At 58.3% G+C, this 24,134-nt stretch overlaps 1 protein-coding gene across 5 annotated transcripts in view; it reads right to left on the bottom strand.

Annotated features, from left to right (window-relative positions):
* Positions 1 to 287: 287 nt before the first annotated feature.
* ZC3H4 (zinc finger CCCH-type containing 4) overlaps positions 288 to 24,134 on the bottom strand; it is a 41,859-nt gene continuing 18,012 nt past the window's right edge. For 4 of the 5 annotated variants that reach the window (XM_039245895.1, XM_039245901.1, XM_039245908.1 and 1 more), the window contains 11 exons: positions 21,286 to 21,508; positions 18,677 to 18,828; positions 17,940 to 18,036; positions 17,684 to 17,823; positions 17,031 to 17,138; positions 15,653 to 15,764; positions 15,016 to 15,125; positions 8,979 to 9,343; positions 8,478 to 8,821; positions 5,325 to 5,576; positions 288 to 4,135 (listed from right to left, as the gene is read on the bottom strand). In XM_039245895.1, the coding sequence (XP_039101826.1) occupies positions 2,616 to 4,135; positions 5,325 to 5,576; positions 8,478 to 8,821; positions 8,979 to 9,343; positions 15,016 to 15,125; positions 15,653 to 15,764; positions 17,031 to 17,138; positions 17,684 to 17,823; positions 17,940 to 18,036; positions 18,677 to 18,828; positions 21,286 to 21,508 (3,423 nt within the window). In that variant the 3' untranslated portion in view covers positions 288 to 2,615. The remainder of the gene's footprint in view (positions 4,136 to 5,324; positions 5,577 to 8,477; positions 8,822 to 8,978; positions 9,344 to 15,015; positions 15,126 to 15,652; positions 15,765 to 17,030; positions 17,139 to 17,683; positions 17,824 to 17,939; positions 18,037 to 18,676; positions 18,829 to 21,285; positions 21,509 to 24,134) is intronic. The other variant, XM_039245920.1, reaches the window with a different exon arrangement.

The raw sequence follows: 24,134 nt of genomic DNA, 5'->3' as shown, positions 1-24,134 counted from the left end.
GGCAACCAGTGGAAGGGCACCGCCCTCCTGACCTGTCACCTCCCAAAACCATGGCGGTGGGCTGGGGGTGGGGGGAGTGGAACAGGTGTCTGAGGACCCGGACACATTCCGTCTGTAGTGATAGGTCAGGCAAATCGCTAAGGAAAGCAGAGGCTATTTGGAGGCCCTGATCCCATGAGGTCACCGCGAGTGTCCCCCGGGGGGCCGGCCACCACAAGAACCCATCCAGGTTTTCTCGCTCCCTGGGCGACGGATGGAGGGGGCGGCATAGAGAGGCGAGACCGCAGGGCTTTTAAAATAACTGCATCCTTTAATGGCAGTAATACAATTATTGGATTAAGAGACCAGAGGAGAAAGGGCAGGTGACATTTCTGGAAGACAGATAAGGAGTACAAAAAGGGAGCTGGGACAGTCATGCGATGATCATTGTAAAAATACAGTACGTTATATACATATTTGCACCATCAACTTTCAACTCTGAAGTAGTATTTACACTTTTGTTACAATCCTGGTTAGAGAACATTTTGTTTTTAAAAGCTTGGCCTGATGGCAAATGAAAATTTCGGGGGGAATTCATAGTCCCGTGAGGTTCTTAGGCTGAATATTCCTAGAGGAGGCTTCCAGCTTCTATTTCATCCACAGATTTCGGTTTTAAAAAAGTATTTAATTCTGCTTGCTTTTACAAAAGAAAATTCTCAAAGGAGGGAGAGCGAGCGAGGGAGGAAAAAAACAAAAACCCCACAGCCACACTGTGTATCTTTACTCATTTTACAAACACCAAGTAAGGGCGGTAGCCCTTTGCTTCAAGGCTAACACTGGTGGCTGAAGAAAAATCTCACTAATGATTGTTTAGAAACCACAAAACAAAAAAGACAGAGACAAACCAAACCAACCTGATCTCGGCGCACTGACCCTGTGGGCCGCCTCTTCCCGCCGTGCTCCTGGCCCCAAACGACAACGGGTTTTTCTTCGGGGGAGAGGGGTTTGGTACGGGAGCCGCATTCACCCCCTGCCCCAAGAAGAGGGGAGGGGAACCCTCTGGCTGGATCCCCAGGTTTCCTCACCACCAGCAAGGAAGAGCCGGCGGCCTGTCGCAGCGCAGCTGGGGTGGCGGGACACAGCAAGGCAAGAGGTGGCTGGCACGTGCCTATGCGTGGGTAGGCAGGACCCCGGAGCCACGGGCTGGCCTCCAGGTCACACCACAGGGTGAGCCTTCCCTGGAGCTCTGGGGATGGGGCTGGACCTCAGCCAGCGTCCTGGGGCAGGTGTCTCTGCTCCCATCCCGGCTCGGCCGGAGGGCAGGAGGGGAGGCAGGCTTCCGGTTCCATGGCCTCCCCCTCCGAGCAGGGGGGCTGCTGGTCCTCTCCCGGAGAAGGCCCAGCGGCCCCCCCCTGCCCTGGCTAGTCCCCTGCCCTTTCCTCAAGCCCCCAAATCCAGCATCGTGACACACCTTGGAACCTGGGCCTGTTAGCTGGGAAGAAAAGCAAACACCCCAAAACCACGGGTCCTACATCAGACACGGTGGGAGGAGGTTCAAAGCAAGCGGAGAACAGAAACACTTGGCCAAGAACCCCCGGGCTCCTGTCGGGAGCCTGGCGGAGCGGCCATGCCACGGATCCTTGAGCTGTCCCCAGAGGGGCTGGCGCCGGCACACTGGGTGCTCTGGCCTTGGAGGCCCAGGAAAGACCCGGCCTGAGGGGAGGACGGCGTGGCCGCAACGGGGCGAGACGGGAGCTAATACTGACGGAAAACACGGGCCTGCGGGCGCTGCCTCCTGGAGGCAGCTTTCGGGGGGTGCCGCCCCACACCAGCCCTGCCACCTCCAGGTCCGTCTCTCACCCTGGAGTCTCCTGATGCGGGCGGAGGGCACGGGTCTGAGGACGAACTCCAGACGGAGGGCAGCAGGGAGGCTGCTGTGCGAATCCACGGGAGGCGGGAGCGGAAACGGTGTGCCTCTCCCAGCCCGGACAGCTTCCCAGGGCTCTCTGCCTTTCTTTCCAATTCTTGCCTTCCTTGGGCCCCTGAAGCAGGGCACCAGGGCCAGCCCACTGCAGAGGGGATGGAGTTCTAGAAAGGCCTGGACCCGCCTCGACGCAGGGTCTGCCCACGGTCTCGGCTGCTTCTCTGCACGCTCATACGGGGCAAGCAGAGTCCAGTGCCTTCTGACACCTACTGTTCCCTTTGTCCTTGGGTGGGGGCAGGGGGAGGGGCCCAGCTTTGCCCCAAAAACCCACTGGACCCCCAGCCCACCAGACTGGGGCTCTGGCCTTCAGAGAGTCCCTGATAACTGAGCCTGGAGCCGAGGCCCTGGGGGCTTGGGACTGCTCACGTGCACAAGGGTTTCTTTGGCGGGAGCCTGGGAGCCCCGCAGCACTGACCGGAACTGACTGAAAATGGTTATATACAATTTATATGTTGCAAAGAAAGTACTATTAAAAAAGAAAGAGGGAGAGAGGAAGAGAAGAGAGGAGAGAGAAGAGGAGGGAGAGAAAAAAGGGGGGGGAAGAAAAACCACCCAGAGCCCCCCTCCCCCCAAGTTCCCAACTCTGGCTGCTACCCTTAAATATTGCCCTGGGAAGGGTGGGGTGCGGGGAGTGCTCGACTCCAGCTTAACACTACTGGCAAAAGGGGGAGGCAGTGGGGTCAAAGCCTTTAAAAACATCTTTCAGGGACCCCGCGTCCTGCTCGCCCTCGCGGGCTGGGCTGTTGCCAGCAAATGGGCTTCCAGAGCCCGTCTTGGGCGTCTGTTTCACAGTCCCAAAGAGGGTGGGCACCGGCAGGTTGTGCACGCCAGGCTGGGGTGGGGCGCCCTCTGGTGGCGGGGCGCCCGGCGTGGTGGTGGGGGCCGCCGCGGCCTTGGGCCGGGGCCGGTTGTAACTGTTGTATCGGTCTGTGGCCGTGGCAGTGGCCCCGTCGGCAGCAGGCTTCCCGGACTCCGGCTGTTCCAGGGCGGACTTGCGGACGAACGGGGGCTCCTTGGCCTTGGTGGCTGAGCTCTTGCCGTTGCCCTCCGGGCCCTTGGGCTGGGCGCTCGCATCGGCGGCCGGCTCTGCGGTCTTGCCCCCGGCGCTGGGAGTCCTGGGGTCGTAGAGGCTGATGCCGCTCAGCACGCTGCTCCCGCTGCTCCCGCCGCCCTGACCCAGCCCGCCGGCAGCCAGCACGCGGGGGTCGTAGGGGGCGGTGGCTGGGGGCGAGGACTCCCCGCTAGGGCTTGCTGCCGGAGAGGCCACTTCGGTGGAGCCAGGCTTGGCGGCCCGGGAGGCGGCAGCGGGGTCTGCTGGTTTCTGGAGTCGAGGGTCGGTGGGTGCCTTCCGCACCCGGGGGTCACTAGGCTTGTCGCCGGAGCCGGGGGCCGCCGAGGGACCAGTGGCATTGACAGTCTTAAGGATGCGAGAGAGGAGTTCAAAGTCGGGCAGGTTGGAGCCGGCAGCGCCAGGGTCTGCGGAGGCCCCGGGACGCTGCCGGGGGTTGGCAGGCCCCGGGGGAGCGCCGCGGTGCAGCCTAGGGTCCAGGGCGGGCATGGACTGCAGGGCCGCGGGGACGGGCGGCACCGCGTCCTGCTTGGGGATGGGCAGGGGGATCAGGTCCTCGGGGTTCCAGAGCACAGTGCGGGCGAAGCTCGGCTTGCTCAGGGTCACATCCTTCTTGATGTGGCTGAACTGCTGCAGCTGTGACCGCGGGTCCCGCAGCGGGGGCCCAGGGAGTGGCTCCAGGGGGATGGTCATGGCCTTCTCCCGCAGGGCCCGCTCCCCCTCCTCCTCTTCTGCAGGGGGTGCTCCAGACCCCTTGGAGCCGCTGGGGCCTGCAGGGCTGGAATGCAGGCCGCCTTCAGGCTTTGGGGCGGGCAGGGAGCGAGCCAGCCGGGGGTCGGAGGGCCCCGCGTCTCCTGGGCCAGACGCGCTGGAAGGTTCAGCGTGGCGGGTGAGTCTGGGGTCCCGGCTGAGGCGAGGGTCGGCCAGCCGGCCTCCTGTGGGGTGTCCTTTCTGGAGACGGGGGTCCCCCAGCCCGCTGTTGCTCAGGTCCCCGACGGAAGCCTGGGGCCTGCTGGATGTCTGCTGTCTCAGGGTCTTCAGGATGGAGGTGACACTGTTTCCGCCCTCGTCCTCGTCACTGGAGTACCAGTTTCCGGTGTCACCTGAGCAAGAACAGAGGCGCAGGGGGGAGATGAGCGCCCCCGCCCCCACCCCCGGCCCGCAGAGCCCACAGCAGCCCGCTGGGAGGGTGGCTCCCTGGCTTCTCCCTCTCAGAACCCTGGCTTCTCCTTGCCTAAGAAGCCCTCCCCGCGCGGGTTGCTGTCAACAGCCACGAAACTCAGGTAGGCTGAGTGCCGCGCCTGGCAGGTCACTGGCTACTGTTTCTGGATTTTTCCCCACATGCTCTACTTTATGAACTCTCAAGACCGCCCCAGGAGGCAGCGTTACTATCGTGCCCTTTTGACAGATGAGAAAGCAGAGGCACGCACAGCGCCTTGAGATCGGTGGCAGAGCAGGGACTGAGCTCAGGGCCCTCGTCGTCCTCACGCTCATCTGCCGCGGGCCCGGGTCCCAGCATGGCAGGCCCTGCTCTGGGCGCCCGGGAGCAGCGAGCACTGACCCCGCTCTCTCCACACCCGGGGCTCACAGACACTGGCCCCCAGGCCCCTGGGGGCGTTACCATGTCCCCGCGACGGGCAGTCACCGGCTGGTAAGAGACGGGGCCAGGTGGGCAGACTCACAAACTGGCCGAAGTCCAACCTTCTAGGCAGGTGACACTGGAGCCCCCAAGGCAGGGGATGGTCCCCTCTCCCCACTGTCCCCACGTGCTCCCGGGCCCCAGCAACTGGCTCTAGACACCATTTGTCTGCCCCATTTCCTCCTGGGCTGGATGCCATCAGATCTGCTGGGTGGCACCGAGTGGCCTGGCAGCTGTGACTGTGCTTATGACTGGTTTATGGCAGCAAGTGGCTGTCGTCTGCTGACTTCCTGCGAGCACGGGCTAGGGAAGGGAGGGCTGTGGCACCTCTTCTCAGCCCCCTCTCTAAGGGCTCAGAAGGGACATCCTGTGGCTGCTGCCTGCTCCAGGGACCAGCCCACCTCCCCCTTTGATGGCATCAGGGTCTCTCGACCCCCATGACACCAAAGGGCAGCTCTGACTTCCAATTTTCTCAGGGGCGGGCCACGCAGCAGCTCCACCCTGGCTTCGCGGCCCCGGGCAGGGGTCCTCTCTGGCCACGAGCTCCTTTCCGACACAAACCCCACTAGGCCTCGCCCACCTCTCCACTACACGAGTGGGCCGGGGGGGCGTGCGCCGGTCAGGGGAGGCCCCTGCCCCGGGGGGACACATGCCTTCCTCATTCTCCCGGTCCTGCTTGCTGCTCTCAGCCAGCCTCCTCGCTCTCTCCTCCTCCTCCTGCTGCTTCTGCTGGATCCTCAGGTACAGGGCCCTCTGGGCTGAGGGCAGGAAGTCGGGGACACCGGCGCCCGGCTTCGGCCGGCCTGGGGGCCCTCCCTCAGGGAAGCTGTCGGGCTCCAGAGGGTGCTCGGGGAAGAGGTGCTCCCCAGGCTCCCCCGGCAGCTCTTCGTAGTGCCCGTAGTCCTCTGTGGCAGGGAAGAACCGAGGGTTCGTGTCGGGAAGGGCCTCGCGGCACCAGCTCCAACCCGCCTGTGCGCCCTTAACTGGAGAGCCTCCCCCAGGTGGCGATGAGTGACAATGTGCGGCCCGTCCCTTCCTACCCTCCCAGGACGGTCCCCACAGAAGGCCTGACAGCAGGGAACGGAGCGGCCAACGGGGGTATATCCCCAGCCAGGATGCAACCGCTGAAAATGGGGTTCACAGCACGATTTAGGGGTGTGGGCGGGCAAATGCTCATGAAGCGAAAACAGGACGGAACGTCATACAGATGTTGGTAAAACGCAACAAAAAGGTTTTGCAGACAGACAGAAAATGGTCCTCTGGGAACGAGATTCGGGAGAGCGGGGCCAAAGGCTCTTTCCCTTTTGACCCCACATACTTCTGATCTGCTCTGATTACCGGTGAAAGGCATTCAGTTGCTGAGTTCTTTCTTTTTTTTTTTTTTTTTCAAGTTTTACTCATTTAAGAATGCCCTACCCGCAACGTGAGGCTTGAACTCCCAATTCTGAGATCAAGAATCACATGCTCTAGCAACTATGTGAGCCACACGACCCCTTTTTACGGGTTCTTTGTAATAATCAGAGAAGAAAACCATTGCATCTCATAGTGAGCTCATAATATGAGCTCAGCCACAGTGACTGAAGACTTGTAAATGGAAGGAAAGAACCGAAATGGTGCGACAGCCACGTGTCAATCCAGAGGCTCCGGGCAATTCCTCCTCCCTCGCTCCCCTACCAGGTCCTGAGCTCTGCAAACGCTCACGAGTGTGCTGTGCGATTTAAGGGTGCGGGGCCGGTGGGCGTCTCTCCCACACGGCATCTAGAAAGCACAAGGCTTAAGAGTCTGCCTTCACTCCTGAAGGGCAGGCAGGGGCCTGCCGCATGTGGAGTGTGGAGTGTGTGTGTGTGTGTGTGTGTGTGTGGACAGAAAATGTTTAGTCAGCGCCGCCCCACTTATAGAATGTTCTGCAATGAGATGTTCCATATCTGCACGGTGTGACCAGGCTACCACCACCCTCCATGGGGCTACTGAGCGTCTGAAATGTGGCCAGGGCTACCAGGAGGATAATCTGTAACTTAATATAAACTAAATTCAAGGTAAAACGACTTGTAAATATCTCGCACACAAAGCACGTAAAGGAACAAGTGAAAGGCCACCCTCTTCTAGCCCTGAACTTCATGGGCGAGCCTGCGTGGGGCAGGAGCCGAGCGCAGAGCCAGGCATGCGCAGTGAACACTCCCAGTCGCCCGGCACGGCACGTATGGCTAAGGGCAAGCTTCTCGTCGGCCGCAAAACCGTGAATGCAGGGAACTCCGCTGAGCAGTGCGCTTTCAGTTTCCTGAGACGGGAATTAGGGCGGATCACTCTAGAGGCACCTACTGTGATCCAGACTTGGTTTTCCTCCGCACCCTGGCCTCCTCCTGTGCACGTTCTACATGTTTACGAAAGAAACGGGGGCAAACCCCGGCACCCCGTCACACAGCTTGCCGGTCTCCCTTGAGAACAGATCACTTGCGCTTCCAAAGCCCCTGCTCCTTGCGGCAAACACACTGCTTGGCGGCTCCGACCACCACCAAGATGCCAGCTCATGCTGACCTCCAGCCTGCTTGTGCCCCGGACACCCTCAAAGTGTCCGCAACACACGCTGTCAAATGGGTGTCAAGTGCTTAGCAGGGCGGCTGAAGCGAAGTGCTCTGCGCCTGCATCGCGGCTCCCTCCAGCAGGATGCCCCGGCATCAGGGATGGTGTGGGCACACTCAGGTGCCACTGCCCCGAGGCTGGCGTCCCCATCTGCTTCTTCCTGCCTGATCACGTGAGTACAAGGAGGAACGCGGCCCCGGGGCTCTACCTCCAAACCCGCCACTTCCTGCCCCGTCACCACCAGCTCTGCCCAGGACGACGCCACAGCGTTCCAGAAGCTTCCCTGATTCCACTCCGACCCCTACTATCCACCCCCCTCGAATGCCTCTGCCTATACCTTGCCATTCTCCCAACAAGGCCACCTCACCCGGGCTGTCGGAGTCCCCGTGCTGGGGCTTCTGTCCTGTCCTCCTTTCCCAAACTACACGGCTGCCCTCGTTTGTCTCTGGCCCCCCGGCCTCCTCCCCTGCACACTCTGACACACAGTCCCTTCTCAAAGAGGCCTCTGCTGGCCGTCCCCACGCGGCACACCGCTCCCAGCCGGCTGCTGCCCTGACCGTCTGCCACAAGCTCTCCGTTTGACTTTTTCGAGAAGCAATCTCTGCTGAAACGAGCGTATGCGTTTGTTTACATGTCTCCTGCCTGCTTCCCTGAGCCAAACACAGCTGAGGCAAGGCCACGGCTGCCCTGCTCGCTCCGACCCTGGGCCTGGCAGTGCAGCCGGCACCGGCAGCAGTGGGCACACCCCACGCGACTTCCCAATGGCCGCAGCACCACCGGCCAGCAGCACCCTGCCCGACGCCTGAGCGGTAACCAGTACACCCTCTCATTTCAGGGAGGAAGAAAGGAAGATGGAAGGAAGACGGGCAGTTGACAGAACACCAGCAGCTCTGAGCTAAAAACTGGACGGAAGGAGGCCACTCGGGGGAAGATGCTTGGGCCTCAAAGCCCAATGCCACCCTGCACCCGCCCCTTGGACTTCCAGGCACAGCAAGTGACATTTGTAAAAATCATGAAAACCAGACTGACAATGTCACAGGACTCCCTTCAACCTCAATGGGGCGGTGAATCCTGTCACTGAAAATGTTCAACTGCTCACGGGACAGAGATGGAGTTGGGGTCATGCTTCCAGAGACTCGGACGGAGGAGAAAACCCAGGTCTTCCTGACCACACGGCCCCATGCGAACCGCACGGCCCCCCAGTCCCCACGCCGGCCCCCGCGTACCTGCGTCCCCGAGGAGTCCGGGCTCCATCTCCATGCCCTCCTGCTGCTGGTAAAAGTTCTCATAGAAGTTCTGGGATGGCGGGATGGGGGGCATCATTCCAGAGTGGGGGGAGTCTCCAGGCCCATAGGGCATCATTGGGGGGCCACCGGGTCCCATGGGGGGGCCAGGGTTCATGCCGGGGCCCATCGGCATGTCGGGGTGCATGTCCGGGTGCATGTCCGGGTGCATGTCGGGATGCATGTCCGGGTGCATGTCGGGATGCATCGGGCCCCCCATTGGCCCCGGGGGGCCCATGTTGGGCCCGGGGCCCATCGGCCCTGGAGGTCCTCCGGGTCCAGGGAACCTAGGAGAAAGAAAGTGCACCTGTGAGAGGGGCTGAGCGCACGCCTGGTGGCCACGCCCTCAAGGAGACACGGTGGTGAGAGTGCGGTTGGTCACAGAGGAGACTGGCTGAGGCCAGACCAGCACCACCGGCCGGACTCCGGGGGCCCGGCACTCACCTCACGCCCAGCTTCTCGGCCAGCTGTCCTGTGGGCCGCACCACGATCTCAAACAAGGAGGGGATCTTCTTGTTGTACATGTCTTGCTGCTGCTGCAGCTGCTGCGGGGACAGTGGCTCGTGCACCGGCATGGGCATCTGGGGGGGCCCGGGCGGCGGAGGGGGTGGCGGGGGGGGTGGCGGGGGGCCGCCCTGCATGGGCCTGCCGTTAGGAGAGGTCGGGGCTGGGGGGCCGGGGGGCCTGGGAGGGGTGGGCAGGAGGCCCACGCCAGGGGGCGGCTTGGGCAGGGGGTTGATGCCCTGCTTCTTCAGTTCCTCCACCTCCTTCTCGTCCTCGGCACCAGCCTCCGCGTCATCAGCCAGCATCTGTGGGGGGGGAAGAAAGGGGGGTAGACCGGGAGGGGGCAGGGAACAGCCGCCCGAGCAAGGAGAATTCTAAACACAAGGACCCTGCGGCCCTCGTGGCCTAAGGCACAGAAGTCATCATCCCACACCACTGCCGCCTCTGCTCTGTGACCGGGTGGGGGGCAGACACTCCTGTTTGTGCCGAGACACCTGTTCCCCCCCTTTAAACTGTACAATTCAATGGCGTTAAGTAGTCATGAGAATGTACTACCATCACCTCTGTCTAGTTCTGGAATTTCCCACCACCCCAAAAGGAGGCCCCATACCTAGTAGCAGTCACTCCCCTCCCCCCTCATCGGGGCCCCGGCAACCACTAATCTGTTGTCCATGTCTACGATCTGCTTGTTCTGGACAGTTCACTAAATCATATGCTGCGGGGCCTTTTGTGATTGGCTTCTCTCGCTCAACACGTTTGCCAGGTTCGGGGCGCCTGGGTGGCTCAGCTGGTTGAGCATCCGATTTGAGCTCAGGTCATGATCTCATGGTTTAGGAGTTCGAGCCCCACATCGGACTCACTGCCGTTAGCACAGAGCCCACTTTGGACCCTCTGTTCAACCCCCAGCCCCTCCCCTGCTTGTGCTCTCTCAAAAATAAATAAAACATTAAAAAAAAGTCTCCCACGATTATCCAAGTCGGAGCACCTATCACCTACTTCACAGCTAATATCCCAGAGTCCTGTGCCCAATGTGCTTTCTGCCGAGCCACACCCTTTCCTTGTGGGATTCAGGAATTTTGGCACATACCAGGCGGACGTGCCAACCTGGGCACGGAGTCCCTTGCGCATCCCTGGTATAGAACATTCCAGTGCTGTCACAAGCGAAGGGGTTAGGCACGGCCCTGGTGACTCCACAGGGCAAGGACTCTTGGAAGCTGGTACCTGCTTTCTCCAGCCTCTGCCCACTACGGCTGTGCGCCTGGTCCTGGGAGCCCCCACCCCCCGCAAGTAAACCACTGAGCCTGGGTCACCCTAGGGACCTCAGCGCAGACGTCTTAGTGGATCCTAACATGGGGCTCAGAGATGTTCCAGCGTCTAGCCTCCTGGCGCCAGCACCACTCAAGACGGCCGCTCTGCGACCCCCCCGCCCCAGCGATGGCAGGAGTATGGGTGGTGGAAGCAGGCCCCCCTGCGCACTAGGCCGGTCTCCACTCCTCTTTCCACTCCCTGTCAGGAACAGTGCCTGCACCCGGGACAGCAGAGGCCGAGAGGAACGTGGCTTTGAGGATGCCGAATACCCGAACCACCGATCAACGGAAAACATGTGTCCCTTAGAGCCCTGCTACCCAAGGCGTGGTCTGCGCGTGAGCCAGCAGCACAGGGGGGCCTGCTGAACCGAAGCCACATGGTAACAGGTGCGTGGGGTGGTGTGGGCAATACCGCCCCGAACCAGCAGTGCCCTGCAGCCCTGCTCCCGAGGGGCGGCAAGGCAGGCCCTGGCCCTGCACGCCTCACCGCCCTACATCCTGTTCACCTCCTGCCAGCGCACGGGGCCCCGGGACCCTCTGCTTCCTGCACGGAGCACGCGGCTGCAGCCTGAGCTGTGTCCCTTGCTCAGCACACGCCTCCCCTCTTTACTTCCTACAACTCACCTAGCAGCCGGCATGCGGTCACCTCACCGAACCTCCCATGAATGACAGTCTGTCGCAGAGCCTCTGGGCTCCTTGCACGTTCCCTCCGCTGCCCCGTCCTGGTACATAATCAGGCTCTGCCCAATGATCAGATCCCGTCTCCTCGCCACCGCGTACCCAGAACGGTGCCTGGCAGAAACCAGGCACGGGCACGCATTTGTTGAATAAATGAGCAAGGAAACCAGACAAATGCATCTCCCCCTGCATTCCCTGGGCTCCAGAGAATGGCTGGCCAACGTCAGGACGGGAGAATGGGAGCGGTGAGGGGTGGAGGGGCGGGGTATGAAAGAGTTACGGCTTTGGCAGGCCTGCCCACGCTGTCTGAAGTTCCTCTCCAGTGGGCTTACCCGCACACCGCCTTCGCCCCCCTCGCCCTGACCCCAAAGCCCTGCCCACCCCCATGCCTCCAGCGAGTGCCAGCAGGAGCTGGGAGACCCCCTCTATCTGGAGAGCGGCAGGTGATCAGCTCCACCCAGTCACACTTTATTCCATGTGCCGTCTCCACCACCAGCCACAAGCGTGGTTCTGTGAATGACGGACCCTCTGCTTCCTGAACCTGGAGCTCAGGATCTGGGGTTTCACTCCCACACCCTGTTCCCAAGCTCCTGCCTGGACCTCCCAAGTAGCTCACCTGCTCCCCATCCTGGGCCCTGCCGCCACCGGCCAGGACTCTGCCCCAGCCTCCTATCTGGTCCCTGGTCTCCCTGCCGCCAGCCGCAGCACACCGACCTGGCACACGCCAATCACAAGGCCAGACCCAACAGCAGCACTCAATGCCCTCAGGCAGAAGGCAGAGCCTAACGAGGCCATACCCCATTAACCAGGAACGACCTTGACCACAGCTTCCTCCCCTCCTGTGAACACCGGGGCAAGCTCTGGCCACCAAAAAGGGCCACCCTCCCTTGGCCTCCTGAGCTAACACCCAGATGCCCTGTCGTTCCCTCCTCGCAAGCGCTGCCTCCTCTGCCCTACGGCCGCTCTTCCTTTGGGTCGCCTCCTGCCACCAGCCCCTGATGGCCTTGGAGACCAGACATGCCTGTCGCGCACGCTGCTCTGTACCACGTAGCAGTCGGGAACACCTGGCCGGTGGCCCTTCCTCCATCAGACCATCAGCTCTGGGGAGCGAGGCTGTGGTGACGTCCTCACTGGGTCTGCCTGCACCGGCCCAGCACTGCGCACGCGTGGGAACTCATAGGTTCACGATTCATGGAAGGAACTGGAGCTCTCGGGAAGGGCACTGTTGCCGCCCCCTGGCGAGCGGGCCTCCTCCTGAGCTCAGACCTCCCTGGGCACTGCCCGCACTCAGGACCATCAGCTTCTTGGCCACCATCTCTGGCCCCACACTGGGCGGAGTCATACGTCCCAGCCTACTGGCTAGCTGGAGGACACCACCCCCCAAAAGAATAGATCTTGATGGAGGCCAAGAGTTCCCAGAAGTCCAAGCAACCTCTTAGCAGCAAAGGGCAGTCAGGCCCGCAGATACACAAAGGTATGTGAACCAAGGCTCATCAAGGCAAAGAAATCAGCTCGTGACCGTCGGCTAGAAAATCCTGTTTCTGCCCCGTGCTGGAAACCATCCAAATCTTCGGTTGATAACTAGACAAATTTAAGATCGTGCACACAACGGAATCCTAGTCAACAATAAACAGCAATGAACTACCCTCAACAACTATTTTCATCAATTGCACTATGCCCGGTGGAAAAAAGCACATTCAGGAGATTATGAACACACATACGTGCATTTGAAAGCTATATGCTGGATACACATATTCATAGAACATTCTTGAGAACACAAGCTACAGGAACAGAAAACAGAGACTGGAGAATGGGGAGACACTGATTCTATATGGACACAGAGTTTGGGGGCAATGGAGGGCTGAATTTCCTCAATCTACATTTTGGGGTGGCTACGTGACTCTGTTTATAGGAACTCATAAAACTTTATACCAAACAGGAGAAATTTTACTGGCTACAAACCATACCTCGCCAAACCTAACTAAAAAAACAAAGCATGAAGAAGGACGTAAGGGTGAGAACCAAAACATGAGCAACTTACTCTTGAATGGTAAAAACAAAACAAAACAAAAAAAGACAAATGTGGGGAAATAGAGCTGAGGGAAGGAAGGAATGAAAAGAACCCAGACATTTCAGAGGAGGCTGGCCAAGGCCCAGGCATCAATGGCACCTCAGCCTGGACCCCAGGGCTGCCCAGATGCTCCAGGGCCCAGCCCTGGCCGATAAGGTGCAACTCCGTTTGGGCCAGAAGGAATGGCTGACCCGATGACTTCATCAGGGTTAACCTCGGTCTTTCTGAAAATGCATCCGAAGTTTTACTTTCTGACCACCCAAATCTGATTCTAGAATGGTTTTCCCACCATCTTTTCTTTTAAAGTTTATTTTCAAAGAAACAGAGAAAGCACGAATGGGGGAGGGGCAGAGATAGGGGGAGAGAGAAAGAGAACACCAAGCAGGCTCCGCACTGTCAGCACAGAGCCCCACGTGGGATTTGATCCCATGAACCGTCGAGACCATGATCTGAACTGAAATCAGGAGTTGGAAGCTCAACTGACTGAGCCACCCAGGCACCTGTCAACACTCAATTTTAACCTACTGAGAGTTAGTTTTTAGATCAGGGAGGATGCTGATGCTTTCAAAAGGTTTGTAACCGGAAGCCAAAATGTACCATCTTGGTTTGCTTTGGGTTTTTACCAGGGTGTTTAGAGCTGTGCGAGGCAGAGGTCACTGGCCATATGTGGGTACAGAGGCCTCAACTGCAGCTGGTGCAAACGGAGGGGGGCTCTAAGCGGAAGATAAGCACCAGATTCCAAAGAAACGGTGGCAGCAAGAACAATAAGACAAAACGTCTCAAGTTCTTCATTATCACTTGCTGAAGCAGTATTGTGAACACAGACACACCAAGTCACTTAAGCCAAAGTGTTTGAAATTAACTTTTGTAGGTTTCCTTGCACTTCAATGTAGCTTCTAAACACCACGAAAAGACGCCTGGCGGAGTTCCTACTTGGGCAGCGCTGGCTGAGGGCGCCGGCTCTGAGCCTCCAGCAGGGGGCAGGCGTCGGTAAGTGACTGTTCAGTCCTTCCTGTGAGCCAGGAAGCTGCTGCCTTCCCCACCCCCTACCCCGTCAGGGAAACATGCGCTCCGCTCCTTACAAGACCCTACTCCTGGGATCCCGGGTTTCCCAAGGGGTCTGGTGAGGGTAGACTGTTCCCACTGCACCGCCCCGGGGGGAGCGGGCACTCCTGCTCGGGCTGCGCTCACCCTTGACCCCCGAGGCAGACCTGGACCCCACCAGAAACCGGGCGGGCACTGACAGGCTCCTGAAGCTGCCTCATGTGCTGCTCAGACTCGACCCTTTCCAGCCTCCAAAACCGGCCAGTGCTCTCAAACTTGTTGTGAACTAGAAGGCACCGGAGCCAACACCAGCCCGTGTCCTCCCTCACCTGGTCCCTCTCTGTGCATTAGGAAGCCAAGGACGGGAACCCGGGGCCCCCAGAGGCCTCCTGACTCACCAGGGAGGACAACAGATACTCGCATGGGTCCCCCACACTGCCCGGCTGACACCGCCGGGGAGAAGCTGCTCTCTCCCGAGAACCTCCGATTACCCTGCAGTTTGCCGAACAGAATCCTTCAGCCCTGGGAGGAAACATCTGATGTTTCCATCAAAATACAACCCACCCAAGTCTCACTCTCCTTGTACGTCATGGGCTCTCTAAAAGATGGCTAAGCAACGCAAGATGTGTTTGCAAGCAACGTTCCTTGTAGCCCGCCCGCCCCCTCCCCCCTCCCCACCCCCCGCGAAACCCGCCCTGGCTGGAGAGATGCACACGAGCACCTGCGGTGTCCCTGCCGAAGAGAGCACAGCCCCCTGCGCCCTCCCTGAGACGGCCCCGCTCCAGGACAAGGCAGGGGGGAGTTCCAGTCCTGCACAGAAGCCAGACGGATGGGCCAGGGGAGGCAGCTGTGGCCCCACGTTACCCCCAAACGTTACCTTATCCAAGAGCTCTCTCGTCTCCTCCGTCAGGGGGTCGTGGGAGAACATGCAGTCATCCCCATTGATGCAGTTCCCCGTCGTGTGGTACAGCTTGCACGGGAAGTCACGTTCACGGGCACGTTAAGGCAAATCATCGGGTCCTAGAACCCACCCGAGGGCGGAATCCCCACCCCCCGCCCCCCGTTTTGGAGATGAGGAAACCGACACCCAGAGAGGTGAAGCGAGGCTGGCTGCAGACCCAGGAGGAGACCTGGTTTCTCAGGACTCTCACTCTGGGGGTCATCCTGCCCCGGCAGCGCTGCCCTCGGGGCGGAGCCTGCAGACCCTCATTCCACAGGAACAATTCACGCCAGGGAGTTGCCCAAGGTCACACGGCTGCCGCAAAAAGTCTCGGGAAGGGAGCAGACAAGGGCGCCGCAGGCAGCCTCGGGGAGCCCGGAAACAAGATGCAGGACACACGTGGTCAGTTGACACATCTGTAGAAGAGGGACGGCAGCTCTGCCGCACGACAGACGGGAGGGGTAAGGGAGATGGGGCCGCCCGGAGAGGTGGAGCGGCGCAGGCGCGGGTGTCGCAGGTCAGCCGCCATCACCGGGGAAGACAGGGCAGGTCACGCGGGAGCACCAAAGGATATCATGCATGTAGGGGCAGTTCTCGGCTCGGGCACAGAATCCGGTGATGTAAAATTTGCACAGCTCGCGCTTCTTTGGTAGTTCAATGTCGTGGCTAAAATTACAGTGGTCGCCCTGGAAGAAAGGCGAGGAGAAGGTGAGGGGGGTCATGCTAAGTCCCTCGCTGACGCACTCCTGCAACGGGAAGTCCTCCTCTGTCCCCGTCTAAGCATGGAGGGACCAGTATCAGGGACACATCCCCCCCCCAATACACACAGGGCAGGGCGGGTTCACAGACATCTTTTCCCACCACCTCAAAAGTTCCTGTCTCAGTACCCACCTCCCCATGCCATGTCCCCGTTCATCCAGGCTCGCTCGGTTGCCCCTCACCCCTCCGTTCTTACTCTCCCCTCCCTCCTGTATCCACTGTCTTTCCCCACCAGCCACACAACGGCCACATGTCTTCCTCCCAGACCCCACCTCACTTTGTGCGGGGAGAACACGCCCAGCTACAAGCCTCCCTTGCTGTCCTGGCAGATGAAATGCAGGCCGATGTACCCGAGGGAGGTCAGCGCTGCTTTGATTAAAGGAAAACTCAAATCCGTCCACCCATTTTTCCTCTTGGCCCTTGGATGGGACGCCCAGGGGCACCGCAACCACGTGGGACCACAAAGATGGTGGACGTTCTTAAAAGGAGGGAGGAAGGAGCCGGGGTTCCCCAGGGTGCCACTGACCAGGGCACCGACCCCTCCAGAGAAATGACACCTGAGTGCTGAAGCTAGCAGGGCTTGACTCTCCATTATCCACAGACACACGCAGCACTCGACACGTATACACAGCCCGCCCTCCGCTTCCCCTACTCTCAGGTGCGGCTACTCCTTTCTCTTTGGGTGTGTTACGAGCTTCTAAAACTAACGTGAGTTGGAACTGTGATATAGAGCATTTTTTTACACACGTACGTATTTGTTTGAAATGCACGTTTTTTCCGAAGACCTATACATGCGGCACAAGTGTGCCGGGTGTGTACCCACTGCCATCGCACTTGAATACAAAGCTGGCTGAACTCACAGTGGGTTACAGCCACAGAGCTCTGTGGTCATCGGCCCATCTTCTGGTATTGAACTCTGCTGTGTACCTGAAGGCCGGCCTGATTTACGCCACCCGCTTTTCTATTTGGAGGTCTTAGTAATTCCCTCTCAAGCACTCAAGTTCAGTGGCTTCACCAGAACATGTTGCATCTTTGCAACAGCATCTCTCCAAACATCTCTTGTAGGTGATCACCTCCACCCTTCCCCGGCCAGCAGCCCCATAGCGTGGCCTCTAGAACATTCCCAGAGGCCTGAGCATCCTGTGAGGTGGCTGCCTTGCTGTGGCAGCCAGGCACTTTAACTGGCCCCTTACCCACGTACACCGCCCCTCCACGAAGTATTTGCAGATGACTTTGCCCTTCTTGTCGGACTGCTGGTGGGGCTTGTCATGGTCGCCCCTCCGGTAGCTGCCGCCACCATCCTGTTGGGAACACAGAGCGTGAGTGTGAGGGGGAAGGGAACAGAGTGGGCGGGGGGACGACGCAGGCTGGTGGAGGCGGGTTCTGAGGGAGTGACAGAAGTCGTCCGGTGGGGGCATTTCCTGGATGGAAGCGTCTTCTCTAAGAAGAGCAGTGACGGGCACGCTACACCCAACAGCGTGGCCGTGCAGGGTGCGAGCTCCAGGGCAGGGGGCGCTGGCGCTCAGACAGGAGGAGCTCTGGCACGCGGTGCAGGAACCCAGCCACCTCCCAGAGGGCGAACTCTCCAGGCTGCCTGAGATGGGTACCTAGAACCTTGCACGCCGCAGAGATGCAGGTGCTACAGAGACGTGGCTTCAAAAACAAGGGGCTCCCCAGCAGCACACCCACCACGGGAGCTGATGCGGGCTCAACGGGCTCCTGGGGCCGAGGGCATGCCAGCGGGAGGACGGCGCAGCCCGCAGAGGCCAACTCGTTCAAGAAAAAGCAGCACCCGAGAAGGGGGTCGTGGCCAAACATCTCCGGCCCGCATGAAGGGTCAACTCACGCCCATGTCCTCGTCGTAGAAGTCTTCGTCGTCGTTCATCCCGCCCTTGTTCATCCCTCCGCGGCTGCCGCCTCGGCCGCGACCCCGGCCCATCCCTTTTCCTCGACCTCGGGAGCCCCGGCCACGGCCTCGATTTAACCCTGCAGGGGACAGAGACGGTGCTCACCTGCTGCCTCTGCCCGGGATCCCGGTCCAGCAGCAGCTGCCCGAAGGAGCCCCCCGCCGCGACCTGTCACCTCCCGGGCCCCCTGCCCACCTCGTCCCCGGCCATCCTTGGAGCGGCGGTACTGGCTCAGTTCCTTGGAGTACTCGTCATAGTCCTCGTCTCCCATGGGCTCCTCGCTTTCTCCGTACTAGGGTTCCAGACAGGAGAGGAGGCAAGGGTCGTGCGGGGAACAGTGAGCCCTGTGCCTGGCTGTGCTCTCTGCACCGTTACGCCTTTTTATTGGGCGGGGTTCAGAAGGGCAGATGACCCACCCCGGGGCCACCTGCCTGGGCCCCCTCGTCACATGCGGCAGCCCAAGCGGGGGGCCTAACCTCCAGCTCCGTTTCCACCCCTGCAGCTCCTCCCCTGCTCCCTCCCAGCTATGCCCCCGGGACGCCTCCTACACACGACAGCCGTGCCCGTTACAACGGACCGCCGGGAAAAGGTCTCGGGCAGGGATGGAACAAAGTATGTGGAAGCTGCGTGGGTGGGTGTGTGCGCGCGCGTGTGCGTGCAGACGAGAATAAACAAGAACCTAACTGCAAAGGCATAAAACACTTCCAGAAGGCACTCGGGATGGGAACTAAGCTGCCGGGGGCAGAGGTTTTCACGGCTTTGGTACCTTTTCGATTAGGAACCAAGTGAAGGTTTCCTCTATTCCGAAATAAGAAACTAACGTGGAAACACAGAGAACTGCCGCCCGACGCTTCCCTTCCACTGTCTTCCAGGTTTCCCCCCACAGCGCCCACCTGCCCCCCACGCCCGCCCAGGGCTGGAGGAGAGCTTACGTCCATCTCCTCCTCGTAGAAGTCTTCCTCGTCCTCCGGGTGGTCTCCCACGGAGCCCCTGCCCCTTCCGCGGCTGCCCCGGCCCATGCCTCGGCCTCGGGACCCTCCGCGGCTGCCTCGCCCCCGGTAGCCCCTGCCACGGCCTCGGCTGCCTGCAGGGAGATTCAGATGGTGAGCGGGGCCCCCGCCCCTAGCGAAACAGAAGTCAGCCTGCTTTCTGCCACCCCCCACCCCCCCAGGGTCAGTCATCTCCTCCTCCCCCTCCTCAAGCCTTCCTAGCAGCTCTGGGCAGCTGGCCCCATGGCTCCCAGCCCAGGTCTCCTCAGGGGGGCGTGTCCCTGCTGGAGCACTCACGACACAGCCACACAGGACACATCTGTCCCCTGAAAGCTGTGCTCACCGTCCAGCAACCTGTGGCTATGAGGCCCCTGAAACATGAGGCTGCTCAAGGGTGAAGCACACGCTGGATTTACAGAATGTCATTAAAAAACAAAAAACCAAACCCGGGCACCTGGGTGGCTTGGTCAGCGGAGCACTGGCCTCTCAGTTTCGGCTCAGGTCATGATTTTGAGATTCATGGGTTTGAACTGTCAGTGCGGAGCTTGCTTAGGATTCTCTCTCCCTCTCCCTCTGTCCCTGCCCTGCTTGCTCTCTAGGTAAATAAACTTTAAAAAAAAAAAAAAAAAGTAAGAGACCAGGGTGCCTGTGCGACTCAGCTGGTTAAGCGTTTGACTCTTTGGCTCAGGTCATGATCTCACTGTTGTGAGAACCAAGTCCACGCTGGGCTCTGTACTTAGCAAGGGGCCTGCTCAGGACTCTCTCCCTCTCTCTCTGCCCCTGCCCTGCTCACACACACACTTTCTCTTTCTCTCAAAACAAGACTAACGAAAAACACAATTGCAGTAAACATTAAAAAAAAAGAGAGAGAGAGGGGCGCCTGGGTGGCTTAGTCGGTTAAGCGTCCGACTTTCGCTTAGGTCATGATCTCGCGGTTCGTGGGTTCGGGCCCTGCGTCGGGCTCTGTGCTGACTGCCAGCTCAGAGCCTAGAGCCAATTTCAGAGTCTGTATCTCCCTCTCTCTCTGACCCTCCCCTGCTCACACTGTCTCTCTCTCCTAGAAATAAATAAAAAAATATTTAAAAAAAGAAAAAGAGAGAGAGAAAAGACAAGATAAAATACCGTGTCTATTTGGATAATATGTTAAAGATTAAGATTTGGAGTATATCAGGTAGATAAAATAAACTGTTAAAATTAACCTCATCTAGGGGCACCTGGGTGGCTCAGTTGGTTGAGCGTCTGGCTTCGGCTCAGGTCACTATCTCACGGTTTATGGGTTCGAGCCCCGCGTCGGGCTCTGTGCTAACAGCCCGCTCAGAGCCTGGAGCCTGTTTCAGATTCTGTGTCTCTCTCTCTGACCCTCCCCTGCTCATGCTGTCTCTCTTTCTCTCTCAGAAATAAATAAAACATTAAAAAAAATAATAATAAAATAAAATTAACCTCATTTCCTTTTTTTTTAAATCTATTTCCTTTTTTAATGGGACTGTTGAAGCATTCTAAATTCTACAGCGACTTCAGCTATATATATATATTTTTTAATGTTTTATTTATTTCTAGGAGAGAGAGAGAGAGACAGCGTGAGCAGGGGAGGGTCAGAGAGAGAGGGAGTCACAGACTGAAACAGGCTCCAGGCTCTGAGCTGGCAGTCAGCACAGAGCCCGACGCGGGGCTCGAACCCACAAACCGAGAGATCATGACCTAAGTGAAAGTCGGACGCTTAACCGACTAAGCCACCCAGGCGACCCAATATGTATATATATTTCTTTTTTTTATGTTTTAATCATTTTTTGAGAGAGAGAGGGAGAGAGAGAGAGAGAACGCGGACAGGCATGAGTGGGGAAGGGTAGGGAGAAAGGGAAACACAGAACCTGAAGCAGGCTCCAGGCTGTGAGCTGTGAGCACAGAGCCCGATGCAGGGCTCGAACTCATGGAGTGTGAGATCATGACCTGAACTGAAGTTGGACACAACCGACTGAGCCACCCAGGGGCTCCCTAGTACATGTCTATTGGACAGCACTGGTCTAGAATCTCCCCCAAGAGCAGGGCTTGTGCAGGGAGGCGTCCAGGAAAGACCCACCCAGAAAATGAATGAGCAGCCACTCTAAGGATAGCCGGGCCTGAGGCAGGGCTAAGAACTGCTGAGCTAGAAGGTCCCGGGGGCCCTCATGGGTTGCAAAATCTCGCAGGCAGGATGGTTCTAAGGGGCCAGGCTGGGTCTCCGGGGCCCCGCACTCCCTCGCCATCCTCCGAACCGACACAGGTTCAAAGGTTCAGAGGCTGCACACCTTGTCAGGTGACAGGGGCTGGGAGGAGGGGGCGGAGGCTGGGCAGCCCCCGTCCGTTACCCTGTCCTGTATGTGACCAGCTGTCCCTTCTCTCGCTCGTCACAGCTGAGCAGGAAGTGCCCAAGGGCATCTCCCCACCTCCCGCCAGCCCTCCTCCGACCCAAGCACAGGCCCAGCACCGGGGCCTCTTCTCGGGGCCCTGCGTGTGTAGCTCCCACCCTCCTCCTTCTGTGCCCCCCCCCCGCCCCCCAGGCGGCAGGGCCTCACCTCGGCCCCGGCCGCTGCCCTCCTTGGCGCGCCGGTACTGGTTCAGCTCTTTGGCGAAGTCGTCGTAGTCTTCTTTGCCCATGTCCTCCTCCTCGTCGCCCTCGTACTCCCCGTACTGCTCGTTCTCGTAGTCCTCGTACATGCCGTAGCCCTTGCTGTCCATCTTGGAGTAGGCCTTCTTGGGCAGGGGCGTGGTGTGCGACGGCGGGTACTGCTGGTGGGACTGACGGAGAGAGGGCGTGAGGCGGCCCCGGGGCCCCGCGCCCGGGCCGCCCAGATCCCCGCCGCGCGAGAGCTGGGCGGCGGGTCGAGGCGTTTCTGTTCAGAAAGGGCCACGGCTTGAAGGAAAACTTAGAAACGCAGACCCCACGATCCCTGAAGAACCAGAGAGGGAAGGGAAAGGGCTACCGCCCAGGGACACGCGATCTCATTTGGGGAGGAGGCCTGGTAGGCACAGGGCCTGACACGGGGCTCAAACTCACGAAACTGAACTCATGACCTGAACCCAGATCAAGAGTCTGCCACTTAACTGACTGAGCCACCCAACCGCGCCCATCTCTCTATTTCTTTCTCTCTTTCTTTAAAATAATCTCTAGGGACGCCGGGGTGGCTCAGTCAGTTAAGCAGCAGACTTTGGCTCATGTCATGATCTCACAGTTCCTGAGTTTGAGGCCTGCATCAGGCTCTGCTGTCTGCACAGAGCCTGCCTCAGGTCCTCTGCCTCCCCTTTCCCCGTGCTCTCTCTCAAAAATGAATAAACATTTTTAAAAAATAATAAACAAAAATAATCTCGACATGGGGCTCGAACATAACCCAGTGATCAAGCGTCGCAGGCTCCACCCACTGAGCCAGCCAGGCGCCCCAAGAGGGGTGCTCCTTGGTCAAAATTTTCTTGGGGCCTTGGAATTCCGTTAATGATTTACTCGGCAACCCAATGAGAAAGCTATTAAATGCAAGACATACTGGATGAAGTTGCGCGCGCACACACACACACGCACACCCGCGCACACACATGGAACACACCAAGATGGCCTTCAGTAGGTAGACAAATAAACTGTTTATGAAGTATTATCAAGCAGTTAAAAAGAGATGAGCCACGGGGCTATGGAAAGACACGGGGAAACCACAAACACATACTGTTAGGTAACAGAAACGGATCTGAAAAAATTATACGCTGTAGGAGTCCAGCGTATCTGACATTCTGGAAGGGAAAACTGCGGGCTGCCAGAGGCTCAGGGAGGAGGGAGGGGGTAAAGCACAGGGGACTTTTAGGGAACTGAAACTAATTTTTATGACAGCGTACAGTGAATACATAACGTGAGCATTTGTCAAAAATAAAAGAAATGTAAAACACAAAGGAGGAATCTTAATGTAAGCAACAGGCTTTGATTAATAACCAGGCATGGATACTGACTCATCACAGCAAACGCACCACAATAGCGTAAAATGCTAATAGGGGAGGGGTGCCTGGGGGACTCAGTAGGTTAAGTGTCTGACTTCCACTCAGGTCATGATCTCACAACTCATGAGTTCAAGTCCTGCACTGGGCTCTGTGCTGACAGCTCAGCACCTGGAGCCTCCTTCTAATTCTGAGTCTCCCTCTTTCTGTCCCTCCTCCTGCTCACACTGTGTGTCTCTTTCTCAAAAGTAAATAAGCACTTAAAATTTTAGAAATTAAAAAAAAAAAAGATGTTAATAAAAGAAACCAGGTGGGGTGAGGAGGAAAATGTACTATCTGCTCAGCTTCTTTTTCTTTTTTGCGGGGGGGGGGGGGAGGAGCACAGGGAGGTGGGAGACAGAGAGAGAGAATCTGAAGCAGATATCCATGCTCAGTAGGGAGCCCAATACTCCAGGTGCCCCTGCTCAATTTTCTGTAAACCTAAAACTGCTCTAAAAAAACAACCTATTAATTTAAAAGACCCACACTCGTGGGATGCCTGAGTGGCTCAGTCGGTTAAGCATCTGACTTTTTTAAAGGTTTTATTTATTTCTGAGAGAGGGAGAGAGAGAGAGAGAGATAGCATGAGCAGGGGAGAGGCAGAGAGAGAGGGAGATACAGAATCTGAAGCAGGCTCCAGGCTCTGAGCTAGGCGTCAGCACAGAGCCCGATGCGGGATTCGAACCCACGAACTGTGAGATCGTGACCTGAGCAGAGGTCAGACGCTTAACCGACTGAGCCACCCAGGCGCTCCTGTTATCTGACTCTTGATCTCAAACTCAGGTCTTGATCTCAGGGTCATGAGTTCAAGCCCCACGTTGGGCTCTGTGCTGAGTGTGAAGCCTACATAATCAAATAATTTTAAAAAATAGAAAAACCCACACTTGTTATGAGAAGATACAGAACACAAGTATGTATAGACACGTAGGACTACATTAGCAGATCTTAAAATCCCTCAATCCCCCCTGGCTGGCTCAGTCAGTGGCACGGGTGACTCTAGATCTCAGTGTTGTGAGTTCAACCCCCATATGGGGTTAGAGATTACTTGAAAATAAAATCTTAAGGGGCGCCTGGGTGGCTCAGTCAGTTGGGCGGCCGACTTCGGCAGGTCATGATCTTGCGGTCCAAGGGTTCAGGCCTTGCGTTGGGCTCGGTGCTGACTGCTCAGAGCCTGGAACCTGCTTCGGATTCTGTGATTCCCTCTCTCTCTGCCCCTCCCCTGCTCAAGCTCTGTTGCTCTGTCTCAATAATAAAATAAACATTGAAACAAAATTTTTTTTAATACTGTCTTAAAAAAAAGCCTCAAACCCTAGTTCTCAATCGAAGCTGGAGTGCCATTTCTCGTCTCGGTCAGGTTTCAAGCCTGAATCTCCTAGCAGACCCGTATCAACTGTAACGCCGTGTGACTGAG

Source organism: Hyaena hyaena, unplaced genomic scaffold (genome assembly GCF_003009895.1).
Source record: "Hyaena hyaena isolate Hyena2069 unplaced genomic scaffold, ASM300989v1 scaffold_9, whole genome shotgun sequence".
In the NCBI taxonomy this organism is placed as follows: Eukaryota; Metazoa; Chordata; class Mammalia; order Carnivora; family Hyaenidae; genus Hyaena; species Hyaena hyaena.
This window is presented reverse-complemented; position numbering and strand designations above follow the sequence as displayed.